At 46.7% G+C, this 16,453-nt stretch overlaps 2 protein-coding genes across 2 annotated transcripts in view; one reads left to right on the top strand and one right to left on the bottom strand.

Annotated features, from left to right (window-relative positions):
- Window positions 1–3,595, top strand: part of LOC137353487 (parvalbumin, thymic-like) — a 37,615-nt gene extending 34,020 nt beyond the window's left edge. The window contains exons 3-5 of the mRNA XM_068019814.1: window positions 1,320–1,452; window positions 1,808–1,917; window positions 3,395–3,595. Of these exons, the coding sequence (XP_067875915.1) occupies window positions 1,320–1,452; window positions 1,808–1,917; window positions 3,395–3,420 (269 nt within the window). The 3' untranslated portion in view covers window positions 3,421–3,595. The remainder of the gene's footprint in view (window positions 1–1,319; window positions 1,453–1,807; window positions 1,918–3,394) is intronic.
- Window positions 3,596–5,560: 1,965 nt separating this feature from the next.
- On the bottom strand, window positions 5,561–9,943 carry LOC137353485 (E3 ubiquitin-protein ligase TRIM56-like). The gene is made up of 2 exons (XM_068019811.1): window positions 9,746–9,943; window positions 5,561–9,145 (listed from the first exon to the last, which is right to left on the bottom strand). Exon 2 carries the CDS (start codon window positions 9,128–9,130, stop codon window positions 7,151–7,153), a length of 1,980 nt encoding a protein of 659 aa, XP_067875912.1. The 5' UTR covers window positions 9,131–9,145; window positions 9,746–9,943; the 3' UTR covers window positions 5,561–7,150.
- Between the last annotated feature and the right edge of the window lie 6,510 nt (window positions 9,944–16,453).

The following is a 16,453-nucleotide window of genomic DNA, read 5'->3' as shown; positions in this document are numbered from 1 at the left end:
CCATTGACCCTGTCTGTAATCCATTGACCCTGCCTGTAACCCATTGACCCTGTCTGTAACCCATTGACCCTGCCTGTAATCCATTGACTCTGCCTGTAATCCATTGACCCTGCCTATAACCCATTGACCCTGCCTGTAACCCATTAATCCTGCCTGTAACCCATTGACCCTGTCTGTAACCCATTGACCCTGCCTGTAATCCATTGACTCTGCCTGTAATCCATTGACCCTGCCTATAACCCATTGACCCTGCCTGTAACCCATTAATCCTGCCTGTAACCCATTGACCCTGTCTGTAACCCATTGACCTGTTTGTAACCCATTGACCCTGTCTGTAACCCATTGACCCTGCCTGTAATCCATTGACTCTGCCTGTAACCCATTGACCCTGCCTGTAATCCATTGACTCTGCCTGTAATCCATTGACCCTGCCTGTAACCCATTGACCCTGTCTACAACCTATTGACCCTGTCTATAACCCATTGACCTCTGCCTGTAATCCATTGACCCCTGCCCATAACCCATTACATAGAAACATAGAAAATAGGAGCTGGAGTAGGCCATTCGGCCCTTCGGGCCTGTTCCACCATTCAAAAAAGATCATGGCTGATTGTCTAATTCAGTACCCTGTTCCTGCTTTTTCCCCATATCCCTTGATCCCTTTGGCATTAAGAAATATATCTATCTCCTTCTTGAATATATTTAATGACTTGGCCTTCACTGCCTTCTGCAGTAGAGAATTCCACAGGTTCACCACCCTCTGAGTGAAGAAATTTCTCCTCATCTCAGTTCTAAATGCATACCCCGTATCCTGAGACTGTGACCCCTGGTTCTGGACTCCCCAGCCATCGGGAACATCCTCCCTGCATCTAGCCTGTCTAGTCCCGTTAGAATTTCATAGGTTTCTATCAGATCCCCTCTCATTCTTCTAAACTCTAGTGAATATAGGCCTAGTCGACCCAATCTCTAATCATACGTTAATCCTGCCATCCCAGGAATCAGCCTAGTAAATCTTCTTTGCACTCCCTCCGTGGCAAGAATATCCTTCCTCAGATAATCCCTGCCTGTAACACATTGACCCTGCCTGTAACACACATGCCTGAGCTTTTGTCTGTATAACCATATTTTTATCGAGGTTTAAATGCCTTGTTGAAGGTTTATGGCCAGTGCTTGACTCTCTGACTGAGGCTGATTTAATGAGCGTTTAACAGACTTTGAAGAATTTAAAGATTCTTTGCCTCCCCCAAGAACTCTGAGGTTCCCCTCCCAACAATGAGGTTCCTCGGCGCTCCCCTGTTAGTAACTCTGTGCTGTTCCAGATCCTGGCTCCTTCCACCTCAAGAAATTCTCCGTAACCTCCGGCCTGGCCAAGAAATCTGCGGAAGAGATAAAAAAAATCTTCGACATTCTGGATGACGACAAAAGCGGCTTCATCGAGAAGAGCGAGCTCAAGTAGGAACCTCCTCATTTCTCTTTAAACATTAACATGAAATAGTAATAGGAGAGAGCACAGGAAACCACATTACAGACAGGGAAGGCAACAGGGAACCAGAAAAACTTCACTAGGTAATGAGTTCTCAGATTTTCTTACATTTAAGGACAAGCTATTTTTCATGACTCAGACGAGACTTTTAACTGTCAGCAGGATAACCAACCAAGAAAAGCATCAGAGTCCACACACATGCACACACAAACATAAAACACATACACATAACATACAGCCACTTATAACAGACACACTGCTCTCCTGTTTATCTGAGCTCTCCCCTCTCAGGATTTTGATGCAGGATTCCTGTTTACATTAAAGGTTGTTCCTTCAATATTTCTGCCCAGAAGCCCGAGTGTTGAGTGACTCTGAAATGGACAGTTTCGTGTCAGATGGAGACGTGGATGGTGATGGCAGGATTGATTTTTCTGGTAAGTTTTTAAACATTTACAAATAACTCGCCTGCTCTCACTTCCTACCCATAGCCTTTCTCTGAAATGCCATCACTGTAATCTCAGAGGATGGTTAATTATATATACAGAGAAATTGAATACTTATTGTTTTAAAAACAATTTGAGAAAGTGTCGAGAGTGTATACTTTTTCTACATTTGTTTCTCCTCCCCTGAAGGTGCTGACTCTCACTGGGGGACAGTTCCTGAAGGTGCTGACTCTCACTGGGATACAGTTCCTGAAGGTGCTGACTCTCACTGGGATACAGTTCCTGAAGGTGCTGACTCTCACTGGGGGACAGTTCCTGAAGGTGCTGACTCTCACTGGGATACAGTTCCTGAAGGTGCTGACTCTCACTGGGATACAGTTCCTGAAGGTGCTGACTCTCACTGGGGGACAGTTCCTGAAGGTGCTGACTCTCACTGGGATACAGTTCCTGAAGGTGCTGACTCTCACTGGGATACAGTTCCTGAAGGTGCTGACTCACTGGGATACAGTTCCTGAAGGTGCTGACTCTCACTGGGGGACAGTTCCTGAAGGTGCTGACTCTCACTGGGATACAGTTCCTGAAGGTGCTGACTCTCACTGGGGGACAGTTCCTGAAGGTGCTGACTCTCACTGGGATACAGTTCCTGAAGGTGCTGACTCTCACTGGGATACAGTTCCTGAAGGTGCTGACTCACTGGGATACAGTTCCTGAAGGTGCTGACTCTCACTGGGATACAGTTTCTGAAGGTGCTGACTCTCACTGGGGGACAGTTCCTGAAGGTGCTGACTCTCACTGGGATACAGTTCCTGAAGGTGCTGACTCTCAATGGGATACAGTTCCTGAAGGTGCTGACTCTCACTGGGATACAGTTCCTGAAGGTGCTGACTCTCACTGGGCGACAGTTCCTGAAGGTGTTGACTCTCACTGGGATACAGTTCCTGAAGGTGCTGACTCTCACTGGGATACAGTTCCTGAAGGTGCTGACTCTCACTGGGATACAGTTCCTGAAGGTGCTGACTCTCATTGGGATACAGTTCCTGAAGGTGCTGACTCTCACTGGTGGACAGTTCCTGAAGGTGCTGACTCTCACTGGGGGACAGTTCCTGAAGGTGCTGACTCTCACTGGGGGACAGTTCCTGAAGGTGCTGACTCTCACTGGGGGACAGTTCCTGAAGGTGCTGACTGTCTACGGGGTACGGGCTCCATGGATACTGACTTTCACTGGAGTACAGTTCTGCAGACACTGAATCCCAGTGGAGTACAGTTTCACATGCACTCAGTAGAGAGCCAGCCTGACCCCCAGGTGGTGGACAAACTAGACGGCAAATTGTTGACTAGACCACTCTCAAATGTCCTTACGGTTAGTGGATACCTGTGCTGTGCTTTTATCATTTGGTGCTTTCCCATTCTGGGAACGGACAATAACTTCAGGAACAAAAAGGTAAAAGCTGCTGTCCTGAAATTGCAGAATTCCAGAATCTGATAACTACATAACAAGAATTCCAGAGCAGGCCGGATGAACATTGTCTCCAGGCTGACAACCCACCACCCGGAGCTCGGCAACATCCTTGAAATGTACCTAAGCCAGTGATACGATTCCTGTTTCTACGAGTCTTACCTGATTGTTCATGTCTTCATTCCAGTTGGTGATTTAATTAATTAACAGCAATAAAAGTCTCTTTTTAAACTTTTGTTTGGGTTTATTTTGTTGCTGGGAATACTGAGTGAAAAGTGGTGTTGGGGGTAGTGGTGTTCAGCATCAAATATCAGGGACAATCAGTTGACATTTAGATGTTCCCAAGACCATCAGTCAGAATATGGTTCAAACCGGGAAGCTGAACTGTTTCGGAATTCCACTTGCACTGATCACTGGGAATAAACACCTATATAAGAGCAGAACTCTAGGCAGTGAGTGGTTAACAGTGATCTTTATGTCCCCTACCACTGATCTCAGTTTTTATTATTTACTGTCAGCACAAAAATAAATGATTAGGATACAATGCTAACCTCACTTTAACTTTAAATACACATAAAACAGAGCCCCAAAACTGAAATAATTCATAGGAACAGGAGACCATTCAGCCCGTTGAGCCTGTTCTACCATTCAATTAGATCATGGGTGATCTGTATCTTAACTCCATCTACCTTAGTTCCATAACTCTTAATACCATTCCGTATCCAAAATCGAGCGATCTCAGTTTTTAAATTTTCAGTTGATCCTCAGCCTCAATAACTTTTTTTAGGGCGAGTGTTCCAGATTTCTACTATGCTTCGTGTTGTTACAGTCAGGTGAAGTGGGGTCGAAGGGCTTTCCTCTTTTCCCTTTCCTTGTTTCACCACAACAGGTTTAATTCTTTCTTAAAGTGGATGTACTGGCCAATTCAGTAGGTGTTTGATTACTTACTTGTTATGATCAGAACTAGAACCAATTGGACAGGTTTTCTTGAGTTTAACAAAGAAAGAGTTTAACTTTATTGTACCTAAAACGAACTAATGAAAATAATAAACTATGCTCCAACTTTCACTCACACACATACACAAACACACTAGAGGTTTACACACACACAAATAGGTTACAGAGTAGGGAAAGGTAGATTGGTTGAGTTAGAGTCCATAGAAAAAAGGAGTATACAGTCTGTGGAATTTGGCGATTCGGCTGGCTTCTAGCTGACTTTGGTGGTCCTGAGGCTTATTTTGAAGAGATAGATGACTGGTTTGGTGGGTCTCTTGGAGACAGCAATGGGGATGATATCCTCCAATGGGGTTTCTGATTGTAGCCGGAGTATGCAAAGGTGGTCAGTCAACAGGCAGGATTTGAAGCTTGCAAGCTGGAATAGAGAGAGAGAGAGAGGGACCCCCACTTGGGTCTGCATGTGTCAGAGTCCAGATGCTTCTCCCTGCTGCTGCAGAGAAACACAAGTTTAAAACCACAGATGGGGAGGGGCTTGTCACATGACAGTCACTCAGTGATTCAAGCATAGTAGTTACCAGTATTTCTTCTTGCTGAAAGAAAAAGAACAAGCAGTTCCCTTAAACCTCCTGGGTCTTGGTTCTTGCTGGGATTAGCAGACATTTTGTCTCCCTCCTCACAGGCCTTTGCAATGTAGGATACAGTGTTGCAAATTAGGTGGCCAGCAAAGTCATCTTTTATCTGTTCCTTTTTAAATGTCTTTAAAAAATATAAATTCAGGTCTCCAGTCAGTGGATTGTTGAAAATTATCATTCAACAAAGCACATTGGTGTGACAGTGTGAAGATGTACTTCCTGACATCACCCCTGAATGGCCCAGCTCTAATTTCAAGCTCTCTTGTTCTGGACTGCCCCAATAGAGGAAATAGTTTCCCGGTCTACTGTATCAAATCCTTTAATCATCTAGATCACCCCTTAATCTTCTATACTTGACAAGCTCTGTCAATGCAGCTTTGGCTTTTTTCCTTCCCTTCACTGGAGGTCTAGGGACAGAACATTTGTGGTGGCTGAACAGCAAACAAAAGTGAAGATTGACCAATCTTAGGCAGAGATGCTTCAGCCAACTATGATGGTCCCAGGGGAGATCAGAGCATCCAACAAAGACCAGGCATTGAGCTGGGGGCTGTTCTGCCCCAGCTACTGGATAAACTCACTGAATCATTGGGGAACTCCAATATGTTTATTATAGTTTCTAATCAAGACAGAAAAAAAGTACAGAAATACAATCAATAGATAGGGTACAATGGAATGTGATAATTATTCAGTACAATAATATTTTTGGTCTGATGTTGCATTCAAAGACTTTCACGCTGTTATATAATCAGCCACCTGACTATGCTAATAGACAACACCAATCTCAGGAGATCTAAACCAAGATGAATCACCACTGATGGCCCTCCCTCACCAAGTGTTGGTTAGCGAACAGCAAAACTGGACATGTGCTTTGACTGGACTCAGAAGATAAAGAATAGAGATTTCAACAGCACAGTGGAATTTTCATGGACTTCTCCTGATCTCCGCCCCCTAAATTTATCTGTTTCTCTGTGGATTCCACTGAGGTTATGGCAGGAAATCAGGAAAACTTCCCCTGTGAAAATTCCAAGAGCACATTTTTTGAACAAGTTAAAAGTGAAATATTTGAAGTAATAATTAAATGGCTTTCCTAAGATCTAAATAATCTATACGAAAAAAAACTTGTGTCCCATTTGCATTTATTCACCAATCTTAATCTTGTGATCATTTCAATTGATAGTGTTGATCCCCAGGAATCCAATTGGACAACAGCGATCATAAGACTTTCCATATGTTAGTGACCCTTTCCTGCAATCCCATTGGCCAATATAAAGATATATATGGCTGAGCCTCAGCTCTCAGCCAACATGAAGAGTAAACAATTCCACCCATCAACAGCAGGAATGAAGAGCTACAAGATACTATTTTTAGCTGGTTTTAAATTCATTGCAAGGGAAGGTACAAAAATATATTCAAATGTTGGAATGTTTCAAAGAAGTGTTGGAAAATGGAACAATTCTGGGTACCTGATGTCAGCATACTCGTATCAGATACAACACATTTAAAAGTGAAGCTTGCTCTAATCTGCCACAGGCCTGAACACAGAAGGACATCTTCTGTGTAGCAGTGTGTCAATATTCCCTTACCCATGCCTGTGCTAATGAATATCAAATTAAGGACAGGTTTGTGATGGTGAACTACATCCATTATGAACCAGTTTGAGATTTCTCAAACTTATTTCACATGATGTGTTTATTTTTTTTAAAGAGATACAGCACTGAAACAGGCCCTTCGGCCCACTGAGTCTGTGCCGACCATCAACCACCCATTTATACTAATCCTACACTAATTCCATATCCCTACCACATCCCCACCTGTCCCTATATTTCCCTACCACCTATCTATACTAGGGGCAATTGCTAATGGCCAATTTACCTATCAATCTGCAAGTCTTTGGCTTGTGGGAGGAAACCGGAGCACCCGGAGGAAACCCACGCAGACACAGGGAGAACTTGCAAACTCCACACAGGCAGTACCCAGAATTGAACCCGGGTCGCTGGAGCTGTGAGGCTGCGGTGCTAACCACTGCGCCTTTCATTCCATTGCTCAGGGCTGGATTCAAATCCATGTCCTAAATTTGAGAGGCAGGTGTCTAACACACTCTGTCACCCAGCCTGGCTCATGTAGATCTTCATTATGCAGATAATATGGTGTATCTTTATCCTGAATTCTACCTATGATGTTAATCTAGAGTCAAATAGTACACACAAACACACCCGTTGCCTTGGGTTACAATTAGGTTGTCATTTTGATCTATTGTAATGACACGTGGCCTGTGAAGGCCATCTGCTGTGCTCAACAATTGCTCCTCAAACATTCCAATTGGTGAGAATAAGAGGATCCTACTGGGCTCAGTAACATAAATATTGTCGTTTCTATCAACAGAGACACTGAAAGGGTTAAGGGCAGACTGCACCCCATTCACATAGCTCTCATTGCAGACGGTGATAATTTCCCCACTCCTATTGAAGATAATAATACATTTCTTCCCACAATCAGATACAATGAATTCTTCATCACTGTTAATTGCAATGAAGAGAAATCTAATACCCTCATAACCGAGTGGCTTAACCCTGTCAACCACATGCCCATCAGTGTTATAGAGTGAGATAGAACATAAAGTTCCTTCACTCACGGCCACATACTCATCTTTAAAAGCAGCAATGGGATAAACTGACTCTGAACCTCGGAGGAAAAGCTTTTTCACTAATGCACCGTCCATCTCCAGTAGATAAAGCCTGTTCTTGGCAGAGCAGGCAATGATATCATCACACACAGCAACACTGCAAGGATCTTCATCTTCATCTGGCAGTGTGATCATCTTATCCAATATTCCACCGTCTTGGTAGCATTTTAGGACTGAATTTTCTTCATCCACAACGATGATATCTCCATTTCTTGAAATGCTGACTCCAGTTAGTTTTGCTTCAAACTCATCACTTGGGATCTCTGTATCAAAGGAATACAAATAATTTGCCCTTTGTTTGGGTTGAGCAATTGGCGCATTTGCCTGAAGAGTTTCTGATGGATATTTGAGCTTCCCAGTATTAGTAGGAGTTGGCTGGGATTCAGGAACTGGTTCTTCACCAAATGTGATACTGAAAAGATTAGTTTGTGAAATTATGTCCTTTATTGATTTGTTGACAATTAGTTTGGGACTGGCTTTGTTTACATCTAGGCTACTCAATGCTTGCAATGCATTAATTTGATCTTCTATAATGCTCTGTATACACACTATCTCCTTCGCTTTACCAGCCGTTATGACCCTCTCACAGAATTCTCTGGTGTCTTGTGCCTTTTTCTTCTGAAGCTGCAGATTAGACTGAGCAGACTTGTACAACTCTTCCTGTTCCTTGACATAATCGGAGACAGTTTTTTTAATGGCATCCCCCTGTTTAAACAAATAGTTTAAAACCTCTGTCAGAGTGTTCTCTATACTGGACATTACAGAGTGTTCTGTCACTTTCACCCTGACCATTGCTTCATTCAGGTCATCTTCTTGTTGGGCCAATGACTGAATATCAGTCCGGAGTCTTTCAATCAGCTTCTTCGCCGCAGGTTTCATGGACTCAGCTGCTGCATGCATTGCAAGTAATTTATGCTTAGTGCAGGAACGTGAGGAACATTTGAAGCAGATTACACGACCACAGGTTTTGCAGTAAGTACTGACCGGGTCCTTGGGATGAATCTGGCAGCAGATCTTCTGTTTCATCATCATCTCAGCGTCAGATTCACCAGGGCTGGAACTGGACACATCCACAATCTTGTGGGTTGGGTGGGCAGATCGATGACCGTCCCCACAAGACTGGCACATGTAATTAGTGCAACCTAGACATCTGACCACTGCACAATTCTTGCTTTTCCATTCTGGGGGGCAAAGGCTGCACATCACCTCTTTCTTCTCTGGGCTTTGGAAAATATCCAGAAGACTATTGATATGGAAGTTGGTCTTCAGTTTGCTGACCCCATCTCTCAGGTCAACAACTTCTCTGCACTCCGGGCAACGGATTTTCCTGTCAAAGCTGATGACATTCTCTAGGCAGCCCTGGCAGTATGTGTGCAGACACGGCAACATTTTAGGATGTTTAAATGTGTTGAGACATATTTTGCAATTTAAAAAATCATTTTGGATTTTATCTGCAATCGTTGATGAGGTGGCCATACTTATCGACACAACCTGGAACAGAACAGGATCAATCCATGTTATAAAAGTTCAGAGGTAGCTTAGACATTCAGACAATTGTGTAGAAGCTGCTGGTTGTGATTCTAAATGAGTGCAAGACTGAGTTGGGAACTTGCCATGTGATAGAAACGAAACTTAAGACAGAGTTGGCTGTAATTGCTGAATCGAAAACGAAACCAGGTAACTAGCGGGGAGAGATTAAATACAACTGAAAAACAATGCCTTTAATGCAATTGCAAACACATTAAAATCATTGAGATATTGAGTTAAAGTATTGGATTAGGGAAGGGCAGTTACTGTCAGTGTCAAAACAATTAATCTCCCGCCGCCATCTACACAACAAAGAACCGGAAGGTCGACATTTAATGTACGGCCTCATGTTAAACTGAAGCCCCGGAACAAACCAGAGGCTGAAAGCAAGTTGGGAGAAGAGTCACAGGATCGACATGCACAGCATCAATCGGCAGGGGCAGCCCTTTTAGTCCATGTGTTTTTTCCCCCTATTGTCTGATCCCTGGTGCAATGTAAACCTCATTTACACCATCCAGCAGCAACAGCAGACTGAGACAGAGCAGAGTGTTCATTCTCACTCACCTGCAGGCTAGCACTTGGAGTTGGGAGCGGGTCTGAACTGCAGGATCTGGGAAATCCTCTTCCTTCCTCCAAACTCACCGCTTAATCCGTCCCACAGTTACAGTCAGCAGGGGGATGGGCAGCTCTTAACCACGCCTATATGTCGGATTTATTTTCTTATTTAACGCAGTAAAAGTTTGCAACCCAGCTTGTTTCGGTCCTTGGGTTTAAGGGCGTGTTGTAGACTGAGTGACAGTTTCTATGAAGACTGTTTTTAGCAGAACTTCCACTATTTGTGAGAGCTCAGGTGATATGGGCACAAACACAACATAAGCAAAACATTTTTTTCTCAGTTTTATCCCATTCAAAACATTTGAAATTAATCCGGCAATTAGAAAACTGTTCTTTCCAAGTTACAGCAAACACTGAAATATCCGCAGTTCTGAAGAAGGGTCAATGACCTGAAACATTAACTCTGCTTCTCTCTCCACAGATGCTGCCAGACCAGCTGAGTGTTTCCAGCATTTCTGTTTATTACTGAAATATCCACAGTGTTTTGTATTTGCTGAAACATCTGGTTCAGTGCAGTAACATTTTCGTAACAATTTCTCCAGAACTGTAGATCTTTCAGTATTGCACTTTGTAAAGTAATGAAGACAATTATAGCTTGAAAAAGTGATTTGTAGTGAGTTCACTTTGAAGGTTATGAGAGAGTTCTCTCTCTCTCAGATAACTCGTGCTGCCTTCCCTCTTTGCTATAACAATTTGCACCTCCTCTGGACCCATCTCCTGTTCTTTACTCAACCCTTCATCCCTTTTGTTATTGCATTCAGCCCTCAGCCCTTCTGCTTTGTTCTCCTTCTCCCTACCTCTTTGCTTGTTTAAAAGCTGTTAAATCTCTAACTTCTTCCAGTTCATAGCCCTGAAATGTTAACTTTGTTTCTCTCTCTCCACAGTTGCTATGTGCTGGATTATAATCCTAACCCCTTTGGCACTATCCTGGATTATGTGTACTGCTCACATGTTCACTCTCAATTTAAGATTAATGTAGCCAAATCCTAAAGACATTTGAATAGGTCTAAAGTCTGGTCTAACTTATTTCCCCCAAAATATACTTTATTCATAAAATTCTGTAAAAAGAACATTACAAAACAGTTCCAATTTGATATTCCGGAAAGTGCAAAGAAATCAGTTTCCTTCAATACAGAACGTGAGTTTCCTCACAACTCTTGCCATTCCATTTTACACGCAATGTACATTTGTATTACACAGCAAAACTATATTTTGGTGCATACAGCCCGAGGGGTTTTCCATGGGTCCAGCCCCTCAGTTCAGCTTGGTGGGGGGACCTTACACTGTGGTCTTTCCCCATTGAGCCTTTGCTGCGACTGCCCCAAGCTTTAGTGCGTCCCTCAGCACGTAGTCCTGGACCTTGGAATGTGCCAGTCTGCAACATTCGGTAGTGGACAACTCTTTGCGCTGGAAGACCAGCAAGTTTCGGGCAGACCAAAGGACGTCTTTCACCGAATTAATAGTCCTCCAGCAGCAGTTGATGTTTGTCTCGGTGTGCGTCCCTGGGAACAGCCTGTAGAGCACAGACTCCCGTGTTACAGAGCTGCTTGGGATGAACCTCGACAAAAACCACTGCATCTCTTTCCACACCTGCTTTGCGAAGACACATTCCAGGAGGAGGTGGGCGACCGTCTCTTGCCCACCACAGCCACCGCGGGGGCATTGTGCGGAGGGGGTGAGACTTCGGGTGTGCAGGAAGGATCTGACGGGGAGGGCCCTTCTCACCACCAGCCAAGCTACGTCTTGGTGCTTGTTTGAAAGTTCTGGTGATGAGGCATTCCGCCAAATGACTTTGACGGTCTGCTCGGGGAACCATCCGACAGGATCCACCATCCCCTTTTCCTGTAGGGCCTTGAGGACATGCCGTGCAGAGCACTGCCTGATGGACCGGTGGTCAAAGGTGTTTTCCCGCAGAAACTGCTCCACGAAGGATAGGTGGTACGGCACCGCCCAACTGCATGGAGCATTCCGCGGCAATGTGACCAGGCCCATCCTTCGCAACACCGGGGACAGATAGAACCTCAGCACGTAGTGACACTTGGAGTTTGCGTACTTGAGATCTACACATAGCTTGATGCAGCCACACACGAAGGTGGTCATCAGGATGAGGGTCACGTTGGGTACATTTTTCCCGCCCTTGTCCAGAGATTTGAACATCGTGTCCCTCCGGACCCAGTCCATTTTAGATCCCCAGATGAAGCAGAAAATGGCTCGGGTGACTGCCACGGCGCAGGAGTGGGGTATGGGCCAGACCTGCGCCACGTAGAGCAACAACGTGAGCGCCTCGCACCTGATGACCAGGTTCTTACCCACAATGGAGAGAGATCGCTGCCCCCACATGCCCAACTTTTGTCGTACCTTGGCTACTCGTTCCTCCCAGGTTTTGGTGCACGCCCGGGCCCTTCCGAACCATATCCCCAGCACCTTCCGGTAATCTGACCTGACGGTGAAGGGGACAAAGGATCGGTCAGCCCAGTTGCCAAAGAACATGGCCTCGCTCTTGCCATGGTTAACTCTGGCTAGTTCGAACTGGTCACAGATGCTCATCAGTCTGCGCACGGACAGCGGATCCGAGCAGAAAACGGCGACGTCATCCATGTACAGGGAGGTTTTAACCTGAGTGCCTCCGCTGCCTGGGATTGTCACCCCTCTTATGCTCGTATCCTTCCTAATAGACTCAGCAAAGGGTTCAATACAGCAAACAAACAAGACCGGGGAGAGAGGACAGCCCTGTCTGACTCCAGATTTGATCGGGAAACTTTCCGATTCCCACCCATTGATTGAGACTGCGCTACTGATGTTTCTGTAGAGCAGTTTGATCCAATTGCAGATTCCCTCCCCAAACCCCATTTTGGAAAGCACGTCCATCATGTCGGTGTGCGATATCCTGTCAAAAGCCTTCTCCTGGTCCAGGCTGATGAGGCAGGTGTCCACCCTCCTGTCCCGTACGTAGGCGATCGTATCCCTGAGTAGCGTGAGACTATCAGAGCTCTTCCTGCCGGGTACAGTACAGGTCTGATCGGGGTGAATCACCAACTCCAGAGCAGACTTGACTCGACTGGCTATGACTTTGGACAGAATTTTGTAGTCAACATTAAGCAGTGAGATGGGCCGCCAATTTCTGATTTCTGCCCTCTCCCCCTTCAGATTGTAAATGAGGGTGATGATGCCTTTTCTCATGGATTCTGACATGCTACCGGCCAGGAGCATACTCTCGTATACTTCCAGCAGGTCCGGGCCGACCCAGTCCCACAGGGCCGAGTACAACTCGACCGGTAAGCCGTGGCTCCCGGGAGTTTTACTCGTCTCGAAAGACTCGACGGCCTCTGTCAGCTCGTCCAGAGTTAGCGGCTTGTCCAGTCTCTCCCTCCTGCTGTCGTCTAAGACCTCTGTGATAGATGACAGGAAGGACTGGGAGGCTCTGCTGTCTGTGAGCTTCGCGTCATACAGCCCAGCATAAAAGGATTTGCTGATCCTTAGTATGTCGGACTGCGAAGACGTTACCGAGCCATCTTCTTTCTTCAGGCTGCTGATAACAGAGCTCTCTGTGTGTACCTTTTGGAAGAAGTAACGCGAGCACGTCTCATCCTGCTCGATGGAGCGGACTCTGGACCGGAAGATGATCTTGGAGGCCTCCTTGGCAAAGAGCGAAGCCTGCTGGCTCTTCACTTCTTGGAGGTCCTCCTTGACCTCGACCCCGACCCCCATTGACTGCAACCGGAGCAGATTTTGCATACTTTTCTGGAGTCGGGACATTTCCCTCTGTCTCTCTCTCGCCCTCTGAACACCTTTGAAGAACCTCTTGATGTTCTCCTTGATCGCTTCCCACCAGTGAACTGGAGACTCAAAGAGGGGTTTCACGGTCCTCCAACCTTTGTAATCCCTTTTGAGATCCTCAACGTTCTCTGGGGTCAGCAGTATCGCATTGAGCTTCCACGTCCCTCTGCCAACCCGCTGGTCGTCCTGTAAGTGACAGTCGGCCAGTAAGAGGCAGTGGTCGGAGAAGAACACCGGCTTGACGTCGGTGGATCCGACCGTGACAGCACGGGACACAAACAGGAAGTCAATCCTGGAACGGGCAGACCCGTCCGATCTTGACCATGTGTATCTGCGCTGCGCTCCGTCTGCAGGTTTGCTGAAGATGTCGTGCAGTTTGGCATCCTTAACTGTTTCTATTAGGAATCTGGACGTAGCGTCCAGTTTGCTGTCGTCACTGCCGGATCGTCCAGCCGCATCGATGATGCAGTTGAAGTCACCGCCTAGGATGACCGGCCTGGACGTCGCCAGCAGCAGTGGGAGCTGCTGGAAGACGGTCAGCCGCTCGCTGCGTTGTACCGGGGCGTACACGTTGATCAACCGGAGCGGAGCGTTGTTGTACATCACGTCTGCGACGAGGAGGCGGCCGCCCACCACCTCCTTAACTTCGGAGATGGTGAAGTTACCTCCCCGCAGCAGAATACCCAGGCCGGAGGAACGGCAGTCATTACCCCCCGACCAGATCGATGGCCCGTGGGACCACCATCGCGACCACTGCCTGTAGGTGCTGAGGTGTGGTATTCCACACTCCTGCAGAAACAGTAGGTCAGCTTTGACCTTGGCAAGGTAATCCAAGGTTGAAACACATCGCGTAGTAGATTTAATGCTACGCACATTAATGGAAGCAAATCTTACACACATTTTTTACTAAAAATTAGTTGTTGCTTCCCATACCATTCGTCCTCGCTAGTCCCAGTCCTTCCCCTTCGGGATGTTCCTGCATACCCATCGTGTGCGCAAGCAGTTTCACGTTGGTTGGGCTCAGAAACCCCTCCTGGTTTTTCATGCAGGGGTTTTTCCGCTGGGGTGACATCGGGGGGGGGTCTTGTAGGCAGCAAAGATTGGGTTATCCTCTGCTGCTTCCATCTGTTCCTCCTCGAAAACATCACAGCTCACGGCTTCCCAGAGCTGAGGTGCGCCAGACGTGTCTTTGCTCTCGGTGTCCCGGAGCTGAGATGCGTTGGCCACGTCGTTATGTGTGGCACTTTGGGGTTGGGGCATGCCAGACCCATCACAGCTTCCAGTGCCCGGGGGCTGGGATGCTTTATCTTCCATCTCCTTGGAGTTCTGCCGCCTCTTTTGAAGGGGCTGTCGTTCCAGCATTCCCCCGTCCAGTGAAGAGGAGTTGTTGCAGTCTGATTCAGAAGATAGCCTCCTCTTGCCACTGGTTTGGGTGGTGGCCTGTTCCACTTTGGGGTGTTTTTTCTTTGTGGTTTTCCTCTAGACCACTTGCCACTGACCTGTTTGTCCATCTGCTGCCTCCTCCTCCATTGATTCTGTCTGTGGAGGAGGGGTTTCCAGGCATTGGGTAGGTGCCGGGTCGCTGGTTTCAGCTGCCTCCCCTTCCTTCTCCTTCTCAGGTTGTAGTTCCTCACTGCGGAGAAGGTTGCTGGTCTCCTTTCGAACACCGGACGCCTTCGTCAAACCTTCTCCTGGCCTTTCCTTGGACCTTGCCGCCTGAGCAGAACTGAGGCAGCGTTTGGGGCAGGTTTTGTAGAGGTGGCCTGCCGCACCACACAAGTTGCAACACTTAGTCTGCTTACAGTCCTTGGTCTGATGGCCTTCCTCCTTGCAGTTCTTGCAAACAACCGTGCTGCAGTTGGCTGCCATGTGACCAGATTTGCCACAGGTGCGGCAAAGTCTGGGCTGCCCAGTGTAGACCAAGAAGCCTCGACTTCCCCCGATAGCGAAGCTGGAGGGAGGGTGGATGATGGCTCCACTGGGATCTACCTTCAAGGTCACCTTGACCTGCTACTTGCTGGTCCAAATCCCAAAGGGGTCCTTGACATCAGTGCTGCTGCCGGCCACCTTGACGTACCTGGCGAGAAAGGTGAGTACATCCACCACCGGAACATGGGGGTTGTAGAGGTGAATCGTCACCACCCGGTCCCGTTGTGACGGAAGCGTGAAGAGCGGCTCCGCTGTGAGGATCGACAGTGGCGCCCGGTCCCCTTTCTCCTTGAACGCCTTCAGGAACTTGATGCATCCCGCCACGTTCCGGAACGTCACGTCGAAGTATCCACTGCTGGGGAAATCCTGCAGGCAGAAGACGTCCGTCGCTTGAAATCCGCAGCTATCGAAAATAATTTTTTTGATGAAGAAGGTGCGATCGACCGGTGCATCTTTTCCTTGTCCTTCACGACCACCCGAACGGTGTTGCACACTGCCTGGCCTGAAGCTCGAAGATTGGTTATAGCCATTTTACTCAAAGCTTCCCCAGGATCAAAAGACAATGATCATGGTCTCTTCTCAACCAAGTAAGCACTGATAAGAACAGATACTACACTTGTTTATCTCTCCCCAAAGGAAAGGAACAAACCAAGAATATTACTGCCCTCCAGCTCGCTTTTTAGCCAGATTATAATGTCCCGGGAGTCTCGTCTCAGTAATTGCACCTCTTGACAAAAGAGTGTTCGGAGATGTGGTTCACGAGTTAGTGATACAGAAGACAATACAGTGAGACAATATAAGTTTTAAACTATATACAGATTTATTCAAGGACTGACATGCCCGAGTAGTAGGAAGCTATAGAGCTGGCAAGATATCTCTGTCCCAGTTAACTGGAGTATTATCCCCACCTTGCTCTGATAGCCAACAATATTCGTTCCCGTGAACCTCAGC

Source organism: Heterodontus francisci, chromosome 41 (genome assembly GCF_036365525.1).
Source record: "Heterodontus francisci isolate sHetFra1 chromosome 41, sHetFra1.hap1, whole genome shotgun sequence".
Taxonomy (NCBI): domain Eukaryota; kingdom Metazoa; phylum Chordata; class Chondrichthyes; order Heterodontiformes; family Heterodontidae; genus Heterodontus; species Heterodontus francisci.
The sequence above is the reverse complement of the archived record's forward strand: the minus strand, read 5'-3'. Positions and strand labels throughout refer to the sequence as shown.